Below are 16,497 nucleotides of genomic sequence, written 5' to 3' on the forward strand. Positions count from 1 at the left end.
TAGTATAGAACACGTATGCTTTATTCAATAATAAATACAAAAGTATATGATAGAAAAGATAATGAATAACTAAATAAATAAATGGGGCGATTTAAGCAACTCTGCTCTCAATCTGGCACGCTTTCAGTGACATAAGTTAATGCTTTCATTTTTACTTTAGGCTTTTTCTCAAAAAATAATTCATTGCCATAATAGGCTATGAACTTGTTAAAAAGTGTTGGGCCCATGTAGCAGAACTGGCATCTAGAGGAAACCGAACCAAAAAGAGGCAATTCAAGTTGATAAAACCTGGAACTGCGTGTTGTTCTATTTACGGCTTTGATTTTATGGTGATCTAAATATTTATGTACATGCATTAACAAGCAAAACTTATACAGCTGGTCAAAATTTAATATATTATGTTCTTTAAAAATATGGCTGATTCGGTTTGTTCTTTGTAAACCAAACATTATGCGTAATGCGTGTCTTTGCGTCATTATTATTGGATTTAGAATTGTTTTAAATGTTCCACCGTAGTGTATTAATCCAAATCTTAATATACTCTCAAACCAAGAAAAATACAGTTGCTTCATGTGTTTATCTTTAAGGTGCTGCTTAAGATGGTATAAAGAGTAATTTACTTTCCTTAGCCGTTTCGATAGAAAGTTGATGTGGTGGTCCCATTTCAAATACCTATCAACATATAAGCCCAGATACTTCACACTATCCACAACCTCAATACTGGAACAGGTACACTCATACATACAGCAATGTGAATGACAAACTAAGTTAAAATAATTTCTTAAATAATCTTTATCATTGGATTGATTGAAAAAAACAAGACATTTTGATTTTGAAATATTGATTAAAAGTTTATTTTTAATTAGCCACTCCGACACCGCACACAGATCCTCTTTAATCCTCAGTTTTAGTGTCTCTTTGTTGAAAGCAGAGCACACTAAGGCAGTATCATCAGCATATGCAAAGACTGATGAATGTAAAGGTAGTTTTAATAGGTCGTTTATGTATATAAGAAAAATAATTGGACCAAGTACACCACCCTGAGCCGTTCCATAAAGCAGTTCTAAAGATTCACTATACGATTTACCAATCTTTACCATCTGTCTTCTTTTAGTACATAGAGACGTGTGTGTGTGTGTGTGTGTGTGTGCGCTCGTGCGTGCGCGCGTGTGTGTGTGTGTGTGTGTACATATTTTTTTGGAAAATATGAAGACCATATATTAGATATTGGACTTTAGAACCAAAGGATAAATGTAAGTAATAATGCATTAATTATTTTTGTTTTAGTGTTGTGTTACCGGTACTGAAAAATGATTTTTTTATTATGTACATAATTTCAAACATTGTTATGTAACTATAGTAATTATATAAAACAGTTAACCAATATTTTTTTCACATTAACAATGTTATAAAGAATATTTAAAAAGTTCTTCCCATAGTAAAATTGTTTCTTTTTAATTTGTAAAAAAAAATAAAAATTGCTTCATACATTTTTTGGTTTTGACAAGCCAAAACTAATATTATTTTCTGTTGTTTCGTTTGTTTTGTAACATTTTATTGTAATACAATTTATTACAAACATTTTGATACCTGTTTCATAAAAATAGTATGAAAAATAAAAAAAAATATATATTCTTTTTCCTGAAGCCCGGTAATACTATCTTATTATTCCCTGGCATTTTTCGCATATGACTTGCAATATACAGTAGTTGCTAGTGCATTTCTTTTGTACTAAATTTTTTGCCTTGTGGCATTCAAAGGGTTAATAAAGGCCAGAGTGTGTACATCTGGAGCCTCCTATGGAATTAAATTTAGTTGTGGCTACAAAACATTTATACCTATAGGAGAACACATTACACACACGCAATGTCGTGTCATGATACAGAAAAATCCGCAATAGAGAAACATCATTACAAAACCTACTTTGAACAGAATTTGATAAAACTAAGGTATTTGCAAAAATGTCATACTAATAGAATAATGACATAGTTATAGAAATAATTGAGAAAACAATAACTTTGACGCAGAAAATAGCGAGAAAGTATTTAAAACATTGGTAGTTTATGAAAGAAGCCATATTGATCACCGTCTTTCATGTCAATTGTTGATTGGTTAAGCTATAACCAACCACTCACTTGTATAAGCTCATGTGTTTTAGTATCAGTTTCAGTTTAACATTGTTGACTGCAAATGGCTCTCCACAGCGAGTCTAACTTTTTTAAACAATTTAATTGTTTTAGGAATGTTTTATGTGTTTTGGAAGCAGACAGCATATATAAATTACTTCCTAATCATATTGGGCTTATTCAGTGAAAAGTGATTCTAAACCCATCTTTAAAAAAATTAGCAGACAAAATTAATCTATACCAATGCATGTATTAAGCATTGATATTGTAGTAATTGTTTCTATTTTCAATCACCATAATTATAGTATTTCATTATGGTGTCAGTTTTGTAATGTCTTATAGAATAGTCTGGTGATAAGTCAGTTGCAGCATCTAGTAGTCATGGCTAGTATAAAATGTTCATTTAGAATTATAAGATAAAACTTTTACTTAATTCGAGATGTGTATAGAAAAGAGAGTACAATTCTGTAACAATAATTTTATTTGTCTTTAAGGTGTCATATTAATAAAGAAAGCGGGGGATGGTTCTAAGAAGATTAAGGGTTGCTGGGATTCAATACACGTGGTTGAAGTTCAAGAAAAGTCTCGTAGTGCACGTTACAAGCTGACATCTACGGCGATGTTGTGGCTGCAGACGAACAAGACTGGCTCCGGCACCATGAACCTGGGAGGGAGTCTGACAAGACAGGTCAGTTTACAGAAAGATTGGACTTCTTTAATTGATTGCATGGGCTAATGGTGCAATCAGTGCTTGGCTGGGTTAATCTGTTTTTATACATTCCAAGACAGAATTATTCCAATGATAAACTTTGACCAAAACCCCAAACACCATTATATCCAAAATTAGGCATTGTTTCTCTTGAAGAGTATTTTAGTTCACAAAAAGCACTCTATTTTAGTTGGAATGGCAGGCGCACACTCTTTTGTCTACCCTGACGGTAAGATAAGATGATAGACTTATGTACGAAATTTTAGATACGAAAAAGCTTCAATAATTAGTAGTTTATATAATTTTTCGGTTTTATTTGATTGTGCCAAGAATTTGAATTTAAATCAAATTAACAGTAAGATAAATAGTTATTTTTATTTTTATAAATAAATATGCTAATTTTAACTAAAATGCCCTGTTTATGTTTTGTTGCATTTATGTCTTATAGCATATTTATAATAAAAATTAGGTTTGAACTTAAAGAAAAATATATTTTATATATATATATATATATCTTAGCATTAAAGGAAAATTATGGAATTCATATAATATTACACAAATACCATACAATTTAACTATTTCATATCTGAGATTAATTGACAAATGTGATGATTAATTGACAGATTTTATTGGTATGTATAGTATATATTTCTTTCATGTTAGTAATTTTTCCAACCCCACTAAATGTTGTAGGAATATGTGTGTACAAGTTAGTTCAAATCGTAAAAACCAAAACATAAAATTGCTAAAATATTAACATGATAGTTTAATAAAATAGACCTTGGTATTATTTTTGCATGACACACTGTAAAAGCGTCACACTGTGAACATGGCATTCTTAGAAAAGAAATAATATTGATTTTGGCAGATTATCACCATAGCAATGAAAATTAAGAAAGACAGGCAATTTTTGTCTTTTTACATTAGTGCCAAATGCAAACTTTCATTGCTGTTTTGTCTTTGACCTCTGAGGCATTTTTGTAGTAGATCTCTATCTGATCTGTTCTTTAACTGGCACAATATACTTCACAACAGTGTTGTTTATTGGTGTTTTAATGTGTTGGCTATGGGCATGAGACTTTTCTTGCACAGTTGTAAACTTGCACAGTTATAAAGACAGCAATTGTGTTCCATTTTGAAAGTTAAATACAAGATGCACAGTAATGCTTTTTTTTTAACTTTTTATTACTTTTTTACTTTTTCGTGTTCATTAATTAGTACAGAATAAAACTTCAGAAAAAATTGAATTTTTTAGGGTACAACTCCTATGCAAGGACCTAGCCAGTTAGGGAGTCCAAGGACCCCTGCAATTTTCAATTACTTTATTATCAAACTACTATTATTATTTAAATAATTCAGTATTACGGACATGTACTGCTGAAAATCGTTCTCAACTTTGAAACGGGTCAAGAACATTTTAAGAAACAAAATGAGGAATGAGCGATTGACTGCACTTGCCTTACTTTCTGTCCACTACAGGAAAGTATCAGTTGTCTTAACCCCACCCCCAAATGTTTCCTGGCTACATTCTTGCCCCCATGGTGCATGCCACTCCATGGGATTTTGCTGAGCGTTGGCGAATATTTTTACATTGGTCTAATGGGTAACCATGACGGCAATGAGAAAATAGTAGAATAAATAAATTTGTAAACAAACTGAGTACAATCATATGAGATTTTTAACATTTCACTTTTTTATTCATAGAGTAAAATGAAAAAAATTAAGTGGAAAGTCAATATTAAAAAGTAAGTGACAAGATTTGGTTTAAGTGCATTCTTGCATTGTGGTACCCTCCCGAGCTCGCCCGAACTTCTATATTTCAAGACTGCTGTGAAACTTAACTTAATGAACAAAACTGTGTCTGTATCATGTGGCAAGATATATCGAGAAAGATTTCATCTGTAGGTTTTTTATTGTGCATGAAACTATATTTCTACATAGACTAAATTAAATTACATGATTGTGTATATTCAATCATTGAATTTAGCTGAGTGTCATTGAACACATGCAGTGGTCTTGAACACTTGCCCACCACTAAATAATAATTTGTATACTCAGCTAGCCTAAAAACTGAGTTGACAACCTACCTTGCAGTATTTTTAATTACATCAATAAATAAAACCAAAACCACTTGTATGCTCTCACTGTGTTACAGTAAGTCTAAGAATGGTGTAAGTTCTTGCGTCATTCAACAGATCAAACTTTATCAGTATTTTTAAGTAAAATATATCATTTAAGATACCAAAAGTGCAGTGCAAAAGTAGGAGAATTTAGAGATCAATGTTTAAATAAGATATTGTTTAAAATTTATTATTGACAATGGTTAATTTGAAAAGGTAACAGGATTTTGGACATTTGACATTGTTATGTGGTACAAGGATAAAACACTGTTTCGAGGATTGGAAATTATTCACTTCTTCTAAGGTATAGAGAGGCAATACTTATTTTTAAGCAAGCAAAATCCAGTATGTGGTGATGAACTCACCAAAGTCAATGAAATTTGACAACAGAACAGGTTATACATAAAAACAATTCACGTACGTAGTGAGGTTAACAACAGTGTGGATTCACAAAACCATAGACTTCACAATACAGAGACACTACACATAATATGTTATCCACACCACACAAGGTGAGGGTACATCGGCACAATATCGGCACATTCAACGACAATATATATCTGAAACACTAAAGTGGCGCCTAGTGGGGATGGGGAGGGTCAGACGCCTTCAGCCCACTCTTTTTTCTCTAGATCTCAGTTGCCGTGTGTGTTCGAATTTCATTGGTTGTGACTTTTTAGATTGTTACAATCTTTTTAGATTTCATGGTCAAGTTTTTAAATATTGGTGGCCAAAGTGGTCTAGCTCAGAAGCTTGACTTAGTCGTCGATCTGCTAGTTTTATGCATGAAGCATAAATAAGTTTGGTTTGAAAAATTTCTCCTCACAGTGTATGAATATTATGTTGACTTCATCCCACCTCATGTGATGATTTTCAAATTTGTAGTTCTACATGCTATTTTTGGTTTGGATTATACAAGACTTTGCCTAAAAGTGATTTTGGGTTGAAAACATGGTAATATTCATAACACATAGTTGTGACATAATGTGATTTGTTTGAGAGGGAAAGATTCATGGGATGCTCTTTTATATTAACAGAGCTGTAAATAAACAGATCAATTAGACAATGAACATACTATAACAATAAGTTTCAACAACACTATTGTATAATATAATAATTATTGTATGTTTATGTAAAATAATATAAAATTCAAACTAATCGTGTTTTCACATTTTTTAGGTTGAATCAGAAGCAAACGTATCAGAAGCATCTCCTCACATTGCAAATATAGGAAAAATGGTAGAAGACATGGAGAATAAAATTAGAAACACTTTAAATGAAATTTACTTTGGTAAAACAAAAGATATAGTGAATGGTCTACGCAGTGTTCAGCCCTTGTCTGATCAGAAGGTACAGGCAGCGTTGCGGCAAGACTTGGCAGCAGCGCTTCAGAAGCGCCAAGCTAAGGCGGATAACTGAGAACTACTGCTCTACACGGTCTGTAGTTTTGTCAACTTCTAAACTAGCTAGAATAAAATTTATTTTTAAATGAATAAAAGGCTGAGATTTTTAAACACACTCTTTATTGTGTAAAGAGCTAAGACTAAATTGAAAATTCCCTTTGTGGAGGCAATCAACCTCGCACAAAGCTCCTCTTTATTGTATTTTTAGGTTCCAGGCTTGTCCATGGATGCAGACTTGTGTATAAGATTTCCTCCTCCAATGAGTTGTGGTGCTCATTGCCCCACCCAATTTCTTCAAATTATCACAAGAGCTATGGTTATTCACAGAATAGCACCTAACTATTAGTTTTTGTTTTAAAGATATATTTTTCTTCTTCTTCTTTCTTCAATTTAGGTGCATCAACCTATTCCTTTTCATCACTCCACCTATTGCACTTATAAATTGTTACTTTATTATTTTCAAGGGCTTCCTACACTCCTGCGACCCAATGGTGATTTGTCGCATACAATTCTGACTATTCATTTACTGTCCTTTCCAGTTGCACACTTTGAGACGCCACTAAGAAAACCTAAAAGCCTAAAGTGCCTCGAAATTCCTTGTTATAATTTTACAACATAAAATGTATTCAACCAGTTGTGGTTATGGAGTGGGAGAGAGTTAACACATTCACTGCGGATGACAAAATTACTGGAGACAGAAAATGCAGGAATTTTTTTGTTTTTTACTTACCCAAAACGGAGTCAGGATAGCCGAAAGGGTTCAAGGGTCCAAGATATCCCGGAAGCTTCGTTGGCCGGAACGGGTGACGTCATGTCCGTGCCGAGTCTGCTCATCATCCGCACCAGGTGCCGGTCCCCGTGTTGTATGTGCTTGCAGCGCACTAGGTTTCGACACAAACACTTGTGAATTACACGTATATAGTACATGAATGACACGTAGATAGTACATCAAAAACAGTTAACACTCCTCCCTCCCCGAGTAAAAATTAGAAAAAAACTATATACATCCCCACCAAAGATTACTTATTTGTCCTCGTGATACTTATCAAAGCAACTGAGTTCACACAGACCTGGTTTGTCATGGCACACTGCAATAGTACACTGTTTCCTTACGCTTGCCTTCTTGGTAGCAAACGTGGCACCTCCGGGTAACTGACTTGCCGTTTCCTTTGCGCTTCGTTAGTTTGGAGAGACGATGCATGCTGTTGCGTGTCAGTGTGATGAGCAGTGGGGCTTCCTTTGGAGGGAGCAGGTCTTCAAGAACACAAACTCGGAAGTCATACAAGGACAGTCTATCTGAGTTATACATGTTGTACAGGTAAAAAGAATTTACTACAACAACCTGGAGAAAGTGCATTTCATTGCGACTCATCGTCTTCATCAGATGAAAAATTATCGTCAATAACATTATCGTCTTCCTCCATTATGAGTACATACACTTACACAGTCAACAGACACTATAATCCACTCACACAATATCGTAAAGCATACACAACAAACGAAAATGGCGAACCGGCGACGAATTGCACCAACTAACTCACCGAAACAGGCACACCTCGCTATGAGTGTTACAGCCTTCCCGGGCAACTGCTCAGCTCACACTGAGGCAATATGAAAGCAGTTGCCATTTCCACTGCCCGTGCCATTTTCGCATGACGAGCATGCTCGTCACCTGCAGTGAATGTGTTAATAAGGAATTCCATCATCACTAGTAAACTATAATAGAGGACAGCAAGTAACTCGATAATATATATACATAATCTCCCTCCAGATCACCTGCAAGGGCTGTCCAGGAACAGCTCTCCAGTCTTTAATATGCTCTTACTGATGCAATTCTTGGTCAACATATATATTGGCCAATGTAACATGGGTAATAAATCAGGACGAAATATCTTAACCCTTTAATATATGCACTCGAAAGCAGTATTTATAATTTGTCCTTGGAGATTTTCATGGCTAGCTCTACTGGCTGTCGCCATTTTGTCAGAAGCGCATATCAATTTTTGCCATAATGTTATCTCAGCTCGTATGTCCAGCTGTACTGGTCAAGGTATAATACATCCATAGCCCGTAAGGTCAGCACCATTGGCCACTAAACATAGCAGTTATTTTCTAATATTCTCTTTGTTTTATAATGAATGATGAGTACTGAAACCTATCGTGCAGCTGTTTTTAAAGTAATTTTTAGGTAAAACAGTAAATTTTAAATTTGCCTATAATTCTTTTCTAAACATTAACTGTGCAAATAAGATTAATGACGCGTAGTGGGTCTATACAGTGAAGTGATAGAAGGGATACAAAGCTAGAACATTTTTCTAGAAGACGTGTGCTAACTATTCTTGACCACACTTAAGTATGTATTTTTATAAGTTTTATTCTGTAAAAAAATATAAAGACAGGAAAATTTGAAATAGTTCATGTTTGAGTATTACATAGTTGTAAATGGCTACTTTATAATATTTTATTTGCATAACTTTATAACAATATACATATGAGTTAAATTTCTCAAATGTATATTTATCTTTGTATTAGAATGATTCATTAAAAGTAAATTTTAAATTAGTTTTCATTTCTTCTTTAAACATTTTAAATTACTATGCAAATAACGCAGAGGATATTGAAAAATAATTCTGATCTGGGGAGGCAAACAACAAATACGGCCACTGAAGCTGTCAATGAAAGTAGCGCGGCCATCTGTACTGGCCATACGAGTTGCAAGGACAAACTACGGCAAAACTAGAGCGAGCTGTCTGCAACCTTGGTGTGGCCAGTGCTGCTGGTCTTTCGAGTGCAAAGGGTTAAACTCCTAAAATCATGTTTCCCGTGAATGGGGTTAACAGAAAAAATTGAATCCCTAGATGAGGAGGGATGTTATTAATTTTGGGTAACTACTAGGCTACTCAGCACTGGTTTAAAAATGTGTAATTTAGCCAGTGTATGTCTTTCAGATAAGTCGATACTACTGTGGATCCCACTGTGATTAATAATATATTAGTAAGTTGTATAGAGTAGTTTCAAGGATCGTTTAGTGAAAATGGAAGATTTTGTGATGACAATGCTAATAGTACTGCTTCTAGTTATTCACTCATTTGAATGCATTAACAAACTACATTGATCCGTACCCTAATGTTTCATTCATTTCTACAAATAATTGTCTTGAAAGAATTGCACATTGATTATGCAGAACAGATAACACATTTTGAAAATTCATTATCAAAATAAATAAGGAGCTAGAAAATTTATTTTTTACAACACTTTTACAGCAAAAGCAGTGCTTAGACAAAATCCACCCGCTAAAGTGATATTTTGGAGACTTTTTTGTAGGTACTTCTCATGTTACATACTTGTCAAGACTGTACTTGTTTTGTTAATGTAGAATTTCTTTTAGGACTGAAGAAGCAGAATTGGAATGAGAGACTCTCCATTCCGAGGATATGTGCAATCTTGTCTCTTCATGAACTCAGCACAACAATGTTATTCGCACATGTTCTGGACTATATAATTATCTGCATTCAATGAAGAAGTAATGAGAGCTCTAAGCCAAGTTAAATATGTTATTGTATTTTTTATTTATTCTTATCATTTGTGTTAAAAATGTATTCTGTCCTCCTACAAGAAAAAAAAGTATATTGTGTAATTTAACTAGATTATAAGAACTATTAACAACCCTAGGTGCTCAGTATTCAAGATTGTTTATTAGGGTTTGAACAATTATAACAATTACTATTGCTGTTGAGATGAACCATGTCAGAACATACAACTGTGTTGAGCTTCTGACAGGCCCTGGTTTATAAATATTTGCAAACTTAATATTGACCAATATGGGACTCTGGTGAACTCAAAATTGACTTGTAGTGTGTTATGCCTTACTATCTATATATTTTACTATACAATATGAATGTGTTAAAATCAGTTTTTCTACCTGTATTACCAATTTGAGAGATTTAAATAACAAAGTACGATTTTAAATCAATGATGTGTGCAATTGTTTGTTATGTGTAGCCTTGCCCCCCATAGAATATTGTTGTTTCTTTTCTTAGGAAGTCTTGTTTAATTAACTCTTTGGCTCTCATACTTGGTGGGGAAAATTTAAGTCTAATTTGGCTTCTAAAGTAAATAAACAAGTGAATCCAAAAGTTTTAATTGGATTCTATACCATGGGAAATCTGGTGTTGGTCATATTGGTGGGCTGCTGGAATCTAGTTTCCCTGCCCAACTCCATCCTTTCACTACACAAGGACGACCCGGACACGTTTACATGGCTACATGGGTTAGAACAGATGTTGGGTCATACATAAAATTCAACCCCAATACATAATAATCGAGTGTACATTACATTGAGTATAGTAAATGGGTTGTAACATAGTAAAGTGAGAAATGTACAGTTTTTTAACAGTAGTCTAATTATTTTTTAAGTTGGTTTTTAATCACTTCTGTGAGTCAAGGTCTACTCAATGAAGCCATATTCTTTTATTGTGTTCTCCCCTACAATGGATGAATCAAAATATGTTAACTTAATTGAAAGTACAACGAGAACTAATTGGTCAATATCAAGACTTTGGGGAAAAGCCATGGCAAGGCATGTAGGAGTGAAAGTGGGTGCCTAGTTTTATCTTTGTTTAGGATACCGCTGCAAAACCAGGGCCTGGATTCCTGAAAAAATAAATGGAGATGTAAAATTTCAGAGTAAAAAAATATATACACATATAAAAATATTGTTCTATATTCAAATTTAACTCGACAAAAGTACATGTATTTAATTAATTTTTATTAATAAATTCAAAAAGTAATATAGAAGTTAACGTTGTTATATACTCTATTGATTTACACCAATAAGCAATGTTTCTGCTAAATCCTGCTCAGGCGAAAGAGACTAGTTGATGAGGTTAGCAAGCGCTGCACTCTGTTATTAATCTTTTTTAGAAATCGGTTATTAATGACTACCAAAATATTATCAATAAATTGTTTGAAAACCTCTGAGCTATTTTATATCCACTTGGTCACTCCACCACAGCACCACATGGGTGGTTTCTTGTTGTGGAGTTGCCGTCACATACAGTTTAACATGTTGACTGAGGAGATGCCAGTATGAGGTGCTCGTTCTCAGTACAGGCTAGACTGAGTTGTTTAATGTGAACAATTTTACTGTCTTCCACAATCACACTTTATTTTTTTAAATTGATTGAAATGTTACAACTATTGTATTGAAGGAGGCGTGTATAATGTGTAATTTGAAATAATTTGTGTGTGTATATCTTTTTTTGCTGGAACTCTCATTAGTTTAATTTTGAATTTAATAGTCTTGAGAAACTTTGATCATCAAATGGTCTTAGTTGGTCCTTTGGTACATTTTTCAAAAACTACTCGCTGTCCATAATATAGAGGTGTAATTGTGTAAGTGTGCATATAATTACACCTCCATGTTAACATGGTAGTATGTTTTATCTAAGTGTATTATAACACAGTTAAAAAGTAATTTTCCAAATTTCTCACTCAGATTTGATTATCTTATTCCTGGAGAAAAAGCTACTGACATAGTTTGCTCTTGGGTATTGTACTGTTTCTGTAAAACATAGAATTTATCAACTATTTCAATCTATATTGTAATATTATAATGTAAATTTTAGCATATTATATATATATGAATATATTTTATAAAAATGATACAATATTATTTTCTTATCTTGTTGTGTTTGATGGTAATAGCTTTGCTTCAGCTTTTTGCCTTTGACTGTGTGCTATTATAATTACGCAGTTTTCATTTATTGCATTTGTACTATTAAATAAATATTGTTCGGTTCATTAATATGTTTAAAGCAATGTCTTTGAAGACGTATTTGTTGGTATGATTTTGTATTTAATATTGTTTCATTATTATTTAATTATACATATTTCAAGTGATAACAATGTAAATATCTAACAAAGGCAATGGCATTAAATTATTATATGTTTAATCCATCTTAAAATAGTTTCCCTAATGAAAAGTAGTTCTTTACGTAAATATTAATTAAACCCTTTATATGGTTCAGATTGTATTTTAACATGGCTCATTATTGTTTGAAAAATATAATTTTAATCTTCAGCTATCTCAATTGTTTAACGAGCTTTAGACATTCATTATTTAATTTATTTAGATATTTACCAAGTTTTGGGGAAATTTTGAAATGCTTACAAAGGAAATGTAAGAAGCCATGTTAATTTTAATATACATATATTGTTTGAATTGTATTGTCTTATCATTTATTTCCATTAATGTGAACTCATTGTATGATTTACCCTATAAGATGAAATGACAGACTTCCCCAGCAATTTCTTATTAATCTTGAAAAAATTGATAAGAAAGTATTGGTTTCAATTACATTGAAAGGTCTGAACATTATTTAAACAATTCAAATAGTAAGGCAAGTTATTTACAGTTAATTGTAATATTCTAATGGAACCTGAAAGCAAAAAATTGAAATCTGTTTAAAATCATTATAGATTCTAAAAGACTTTCCCCACTTACTTACCCATCCTTGAGGAAGGACATTTTCTTTGAAATAAATGAGGTCATAGTTAGAGAAACAACTATGTTTCTTGAAAAAATAGTGAATTATATATTTATCAAAATCATATAAAATGTAGTGTAAACAATAATAAAGCTGTTTCTTTATATTTTAAACTACAACTATTAACTTGGAAGGACAAGCTTTTTTTAATTTTCAGCTATGTAACAAATAAAATTATTGTATAATTTTTTTATAGATGATTATTTTTGTGCACCAGTTTGTTAGTTTTAATCTTCTTAGCCAACACTTAATAACCACCTACAGTGCAGAGTTGGATCCACCCTCCGATCTGAGGCGGCCAGTTGCGTAACATTCGGCCAGCAAAGAGGTCAGACACTTTCCAAGCAAACTTTTTAGTCATATAAGTAACAGTAAGCTGCATCTACAATATTCATTTTATGTTTAATAAACATTGCACTTAAAAATTTAAGTTATCTTGAATTTTTGTTGTTTAACATTAAAAGTCCTTAAGTGCATAGAATTTGTAATACAACTTATTTGGATACTCAATACAAGGAAGAAACTCTTGGTTGTTGAAAAAACGTTCAGGCAATAATATCCACAGTTGTTTTTGTCTCTAAGTTGAAAATCTCTCTTTAATATTTTGCAGCGATATGCAGTTCATTAGATAAAAGGATTTCCAAAACTTCTATTGAAATATGAGTAGCTTTCTTATGTATCCTCCACCTGTTTAACATTTTACTGATGATGTCACATTACAGTCCAAAGACCACATAATCACTCAGTACAAGTGTTGATGACAGATTGAGATAAATGAACATTATTCTTGCATAATGCATAATTATTATTCACACAACACCAAAATATATTGGCATATACCTTGTGGAAATGTCCTAGTAAAATTTACTTAACCCATGTTACATTTTCATATTGTACCATATAAAATGCAATGTAAAAAGAGAATTTCCATTTCATGTTTGTGCTTAGTCATAAAGTTTATGTTAAGTACAAATTTAAGTGTCATCAATATTTATTGGGTTATGTCATTGAGTGAATAGCCACTCAAGATTGAAGAAGTTATGCAGATTGTGTTAATGACATCACCCCTCATAAACACAGTAGGATTCTCTGCCAAGGCAGGTTACTAATGTCTAACCTCAATAGCCCCTGTAAAGATTATCACTCTTAAGACACTGATTATTGATCAGAGTAAGAGTTCTAAAACTGATAAGAATAAAGAGGATAAAAATATCCTTTTCATTCTGATATCTAGAAAGGGCTTTTAAAATGAACATTTGTTTTGCAGTACATAGTTCTGAATTTCAAATTGTAAAAAGATGTGAATTAAATAAGTCCTATTTGTTTACAACACGTATTTAAAAAAAACATCACAATATGTGTATATGTATATATTGTAAGACTCACCAGTAATGTTACGGCTTTTTATGAGCAAGGACAGAACACAGATGTGTAAAACTTGTCAAAATTCATATAACATAAATCAAATTAGGCAAAAATGTAAGTAGGTAAATAATTATTTATTAAATTGTTATGTTTAGAGAAGTCGAATCAGTAAGGCATATACCCTTACACACAAAGGGTAAGGGGGGGGGGGGTTTGTTCTGTTAAATATTCACAGCTTCAATAATTTTTAACTAGAAAGCTTCATTAACATAACCTTGATGTGTTTTTTATGTCACTCATATCTACTCTTACATTGTATGTTTTGTTTGTTGGATACTAATTATTTGTTATAAAACTGTTGTTTATTAATAAATACTGTATGATCATTTTCATTGATTTATGTATAAATTTTGAATAACAGTAAAATGTATGAATGTCAATGGAAAATGTGTACATTAAGAAGCTTGACTTTATTAACTCTGTAATATTAGTATAAATAAAGTTATTGATTTTTTTGTGCGTGTTTTACTAATCTAATAATTCTAGATGGTCTCTATCCATCATACAGTGTGTCCGTAAAATGTAATATACAATACACGGACGATCTTAAAATTGGTTTATTATCTGCCATTAATGTATTTATCCATAAAATAAAAGTTACTTTTGGTTTGGCCAATTTTAAATTTTGGATTTAAGTATAATATTTCAAATACAAAGTAGGGAGGTACGACATATCATTTTAAAATGTTTATATTTTGATTTCAATTGTGAAAACTGATGTTTGATATTTCAATCTATAAAAATTTATTACTAAATAAAACTTGGGGATTTGTTATAATTTTTAATATCCAGAATTGAGTTGAGTTACTATGACAAGTTGATTTTGACACATGAAACTTCCATCATCAATTTAAAAAGCCTAAATGAAATAAGGAGAAATGACAGTGTAAAGGTACTCATTATTTATTGCTCGTTAATAGTATATATGGTTAAATATAATATATAATGTTTAATTGGTTATCACAACCTGTCTTGGGTAGGTTATAATACATAACACAAATACATCACTAACCCTACAACCCCAAATTATGGTATAATAATTCTGTAAAGTTAAATTGGACTTAATAGCACAAATACGTACAGCTTGTTGAAAGTTTGTGAGAAAGAAAATTATTAATCCAGGGAAGAGCTTTAATTTCAAATACCTTGCAAAGGTAATAGTCTAAAACATTGGTCTCTAATTTTAAATATCTCTAGCTTGGCCTTGCTTAAGATTGGCTGAAAATAGTGTGAGACTTCCGGGAACATATCTCAAATTTTAGAATTATAATGAGAGACAAAGAGAGCACATTTCTTGAGCAAATACTTTCATCACAGCCACAGGATTTTGAGTTCTTTAATTTATAAGTTGGTTTTGTAAGATCCTCAACTGTAGTCGATTTAAACCCAATGAACTGACAGTAGTTTTTTCTCATAGATCTAGCATTGTAAAAACAATAATTGTCAACAAACATATTTTTAGAGATGCTATCAACCAGAATCAGACATTTATTGTCACATAACATTAACTGATTATTGTAGTATAAAATCTACAATGAATAGGAGACATGTCAATATAATTTTAAAATTATCCTTATCCTAAAAAAATGCATAAACATATTAATAATTCATCGAGAAATAATCATTATTAATTACAAAAAACTGTGACCCAGTATTTATACACGTATACTAACACATGGAACATTGAATTCTAACTGTACAGGTACAGGTTATAATTTTATTCATATTCAAATTGAATAAAGCTAGATGTAGCTATTGTTATCCTAAAATAAAATAATTTACAAAACATAAAAATAATAAGTGATGAAATAAATACAATGGAATATATATATAAACAATAAAAGTAAAAGACTTCACATAAATCCTTTAATATTTCGACTAAGATTGTTGTTTTCAAAAAGTGTATATAAGCTAAGAATTAAAAGTAAACATTACATTTTTAGAATCAGCTGGAAATTTATTTTCATATGATACAGAGGATATAATTATATCCACCATATTAATATTCACTGAGGATATATAATTAAATATATTATAGCTTAATAAATGTAGCTGTCTAAATGTAGACCTACAGGATGATCTAAAATGTAATTTTGTTATAATTCTAATAGCTCTTTTTGCTATTTAAAAATATAAATTGCTTTGGAGGAAGAACCCCATGCTAAT

General features: G+C 31.8%; 1 protein-coding gene across 1 annotated transcript in view; it reads left to right on the plus strand.

Annotated features, from left to right (window-relative positions):
* Window positions 1-14,786, plus strand: part of LOC124362772 (F-actin-capping protein subunit beta) — a 28,499-nt gene extending 13,713 nt beyond the window's left edge. The window contains exons 4-6 of the mRNA XM_046817543.1: window positions 2,621-2,814; window positions 6,135-6,392; window positions 9,747-14,786. Coding sequence (XP_046673499.1) covers window positions 2,621-2,814; window positions 6,135-6,374 — 434 coding nt within the window. The 3' untranslated portion in view covers window positions 6,375-6,392; window positions 9,747-14,786. The remainder of the gene's footprint in view (window positions 1-2,620; window positions 2,815-6,134; window positions 6,393-9,746) is intronic.
* The last annotated feature ends 1,711 nt before the right edge of the window (window positions 14,787-16,497 follow it).

This window comes from Homalodisca vitripennis, chromosome 5, assembly GCF_021130785.1.
Source record: "Homalodisca vitripennis isolate AUS2020 chromosome 5, UT_GWSS_2.1, whole genome shotgun sequence".
Taxonomy (NCBI): domain Eukaryota; kingdom Metazoa; phylum Arthropoda; class Insecta; order Hemiptera; family Cicadellidae; genus Homalodisca; species Homalodisca vitripennis.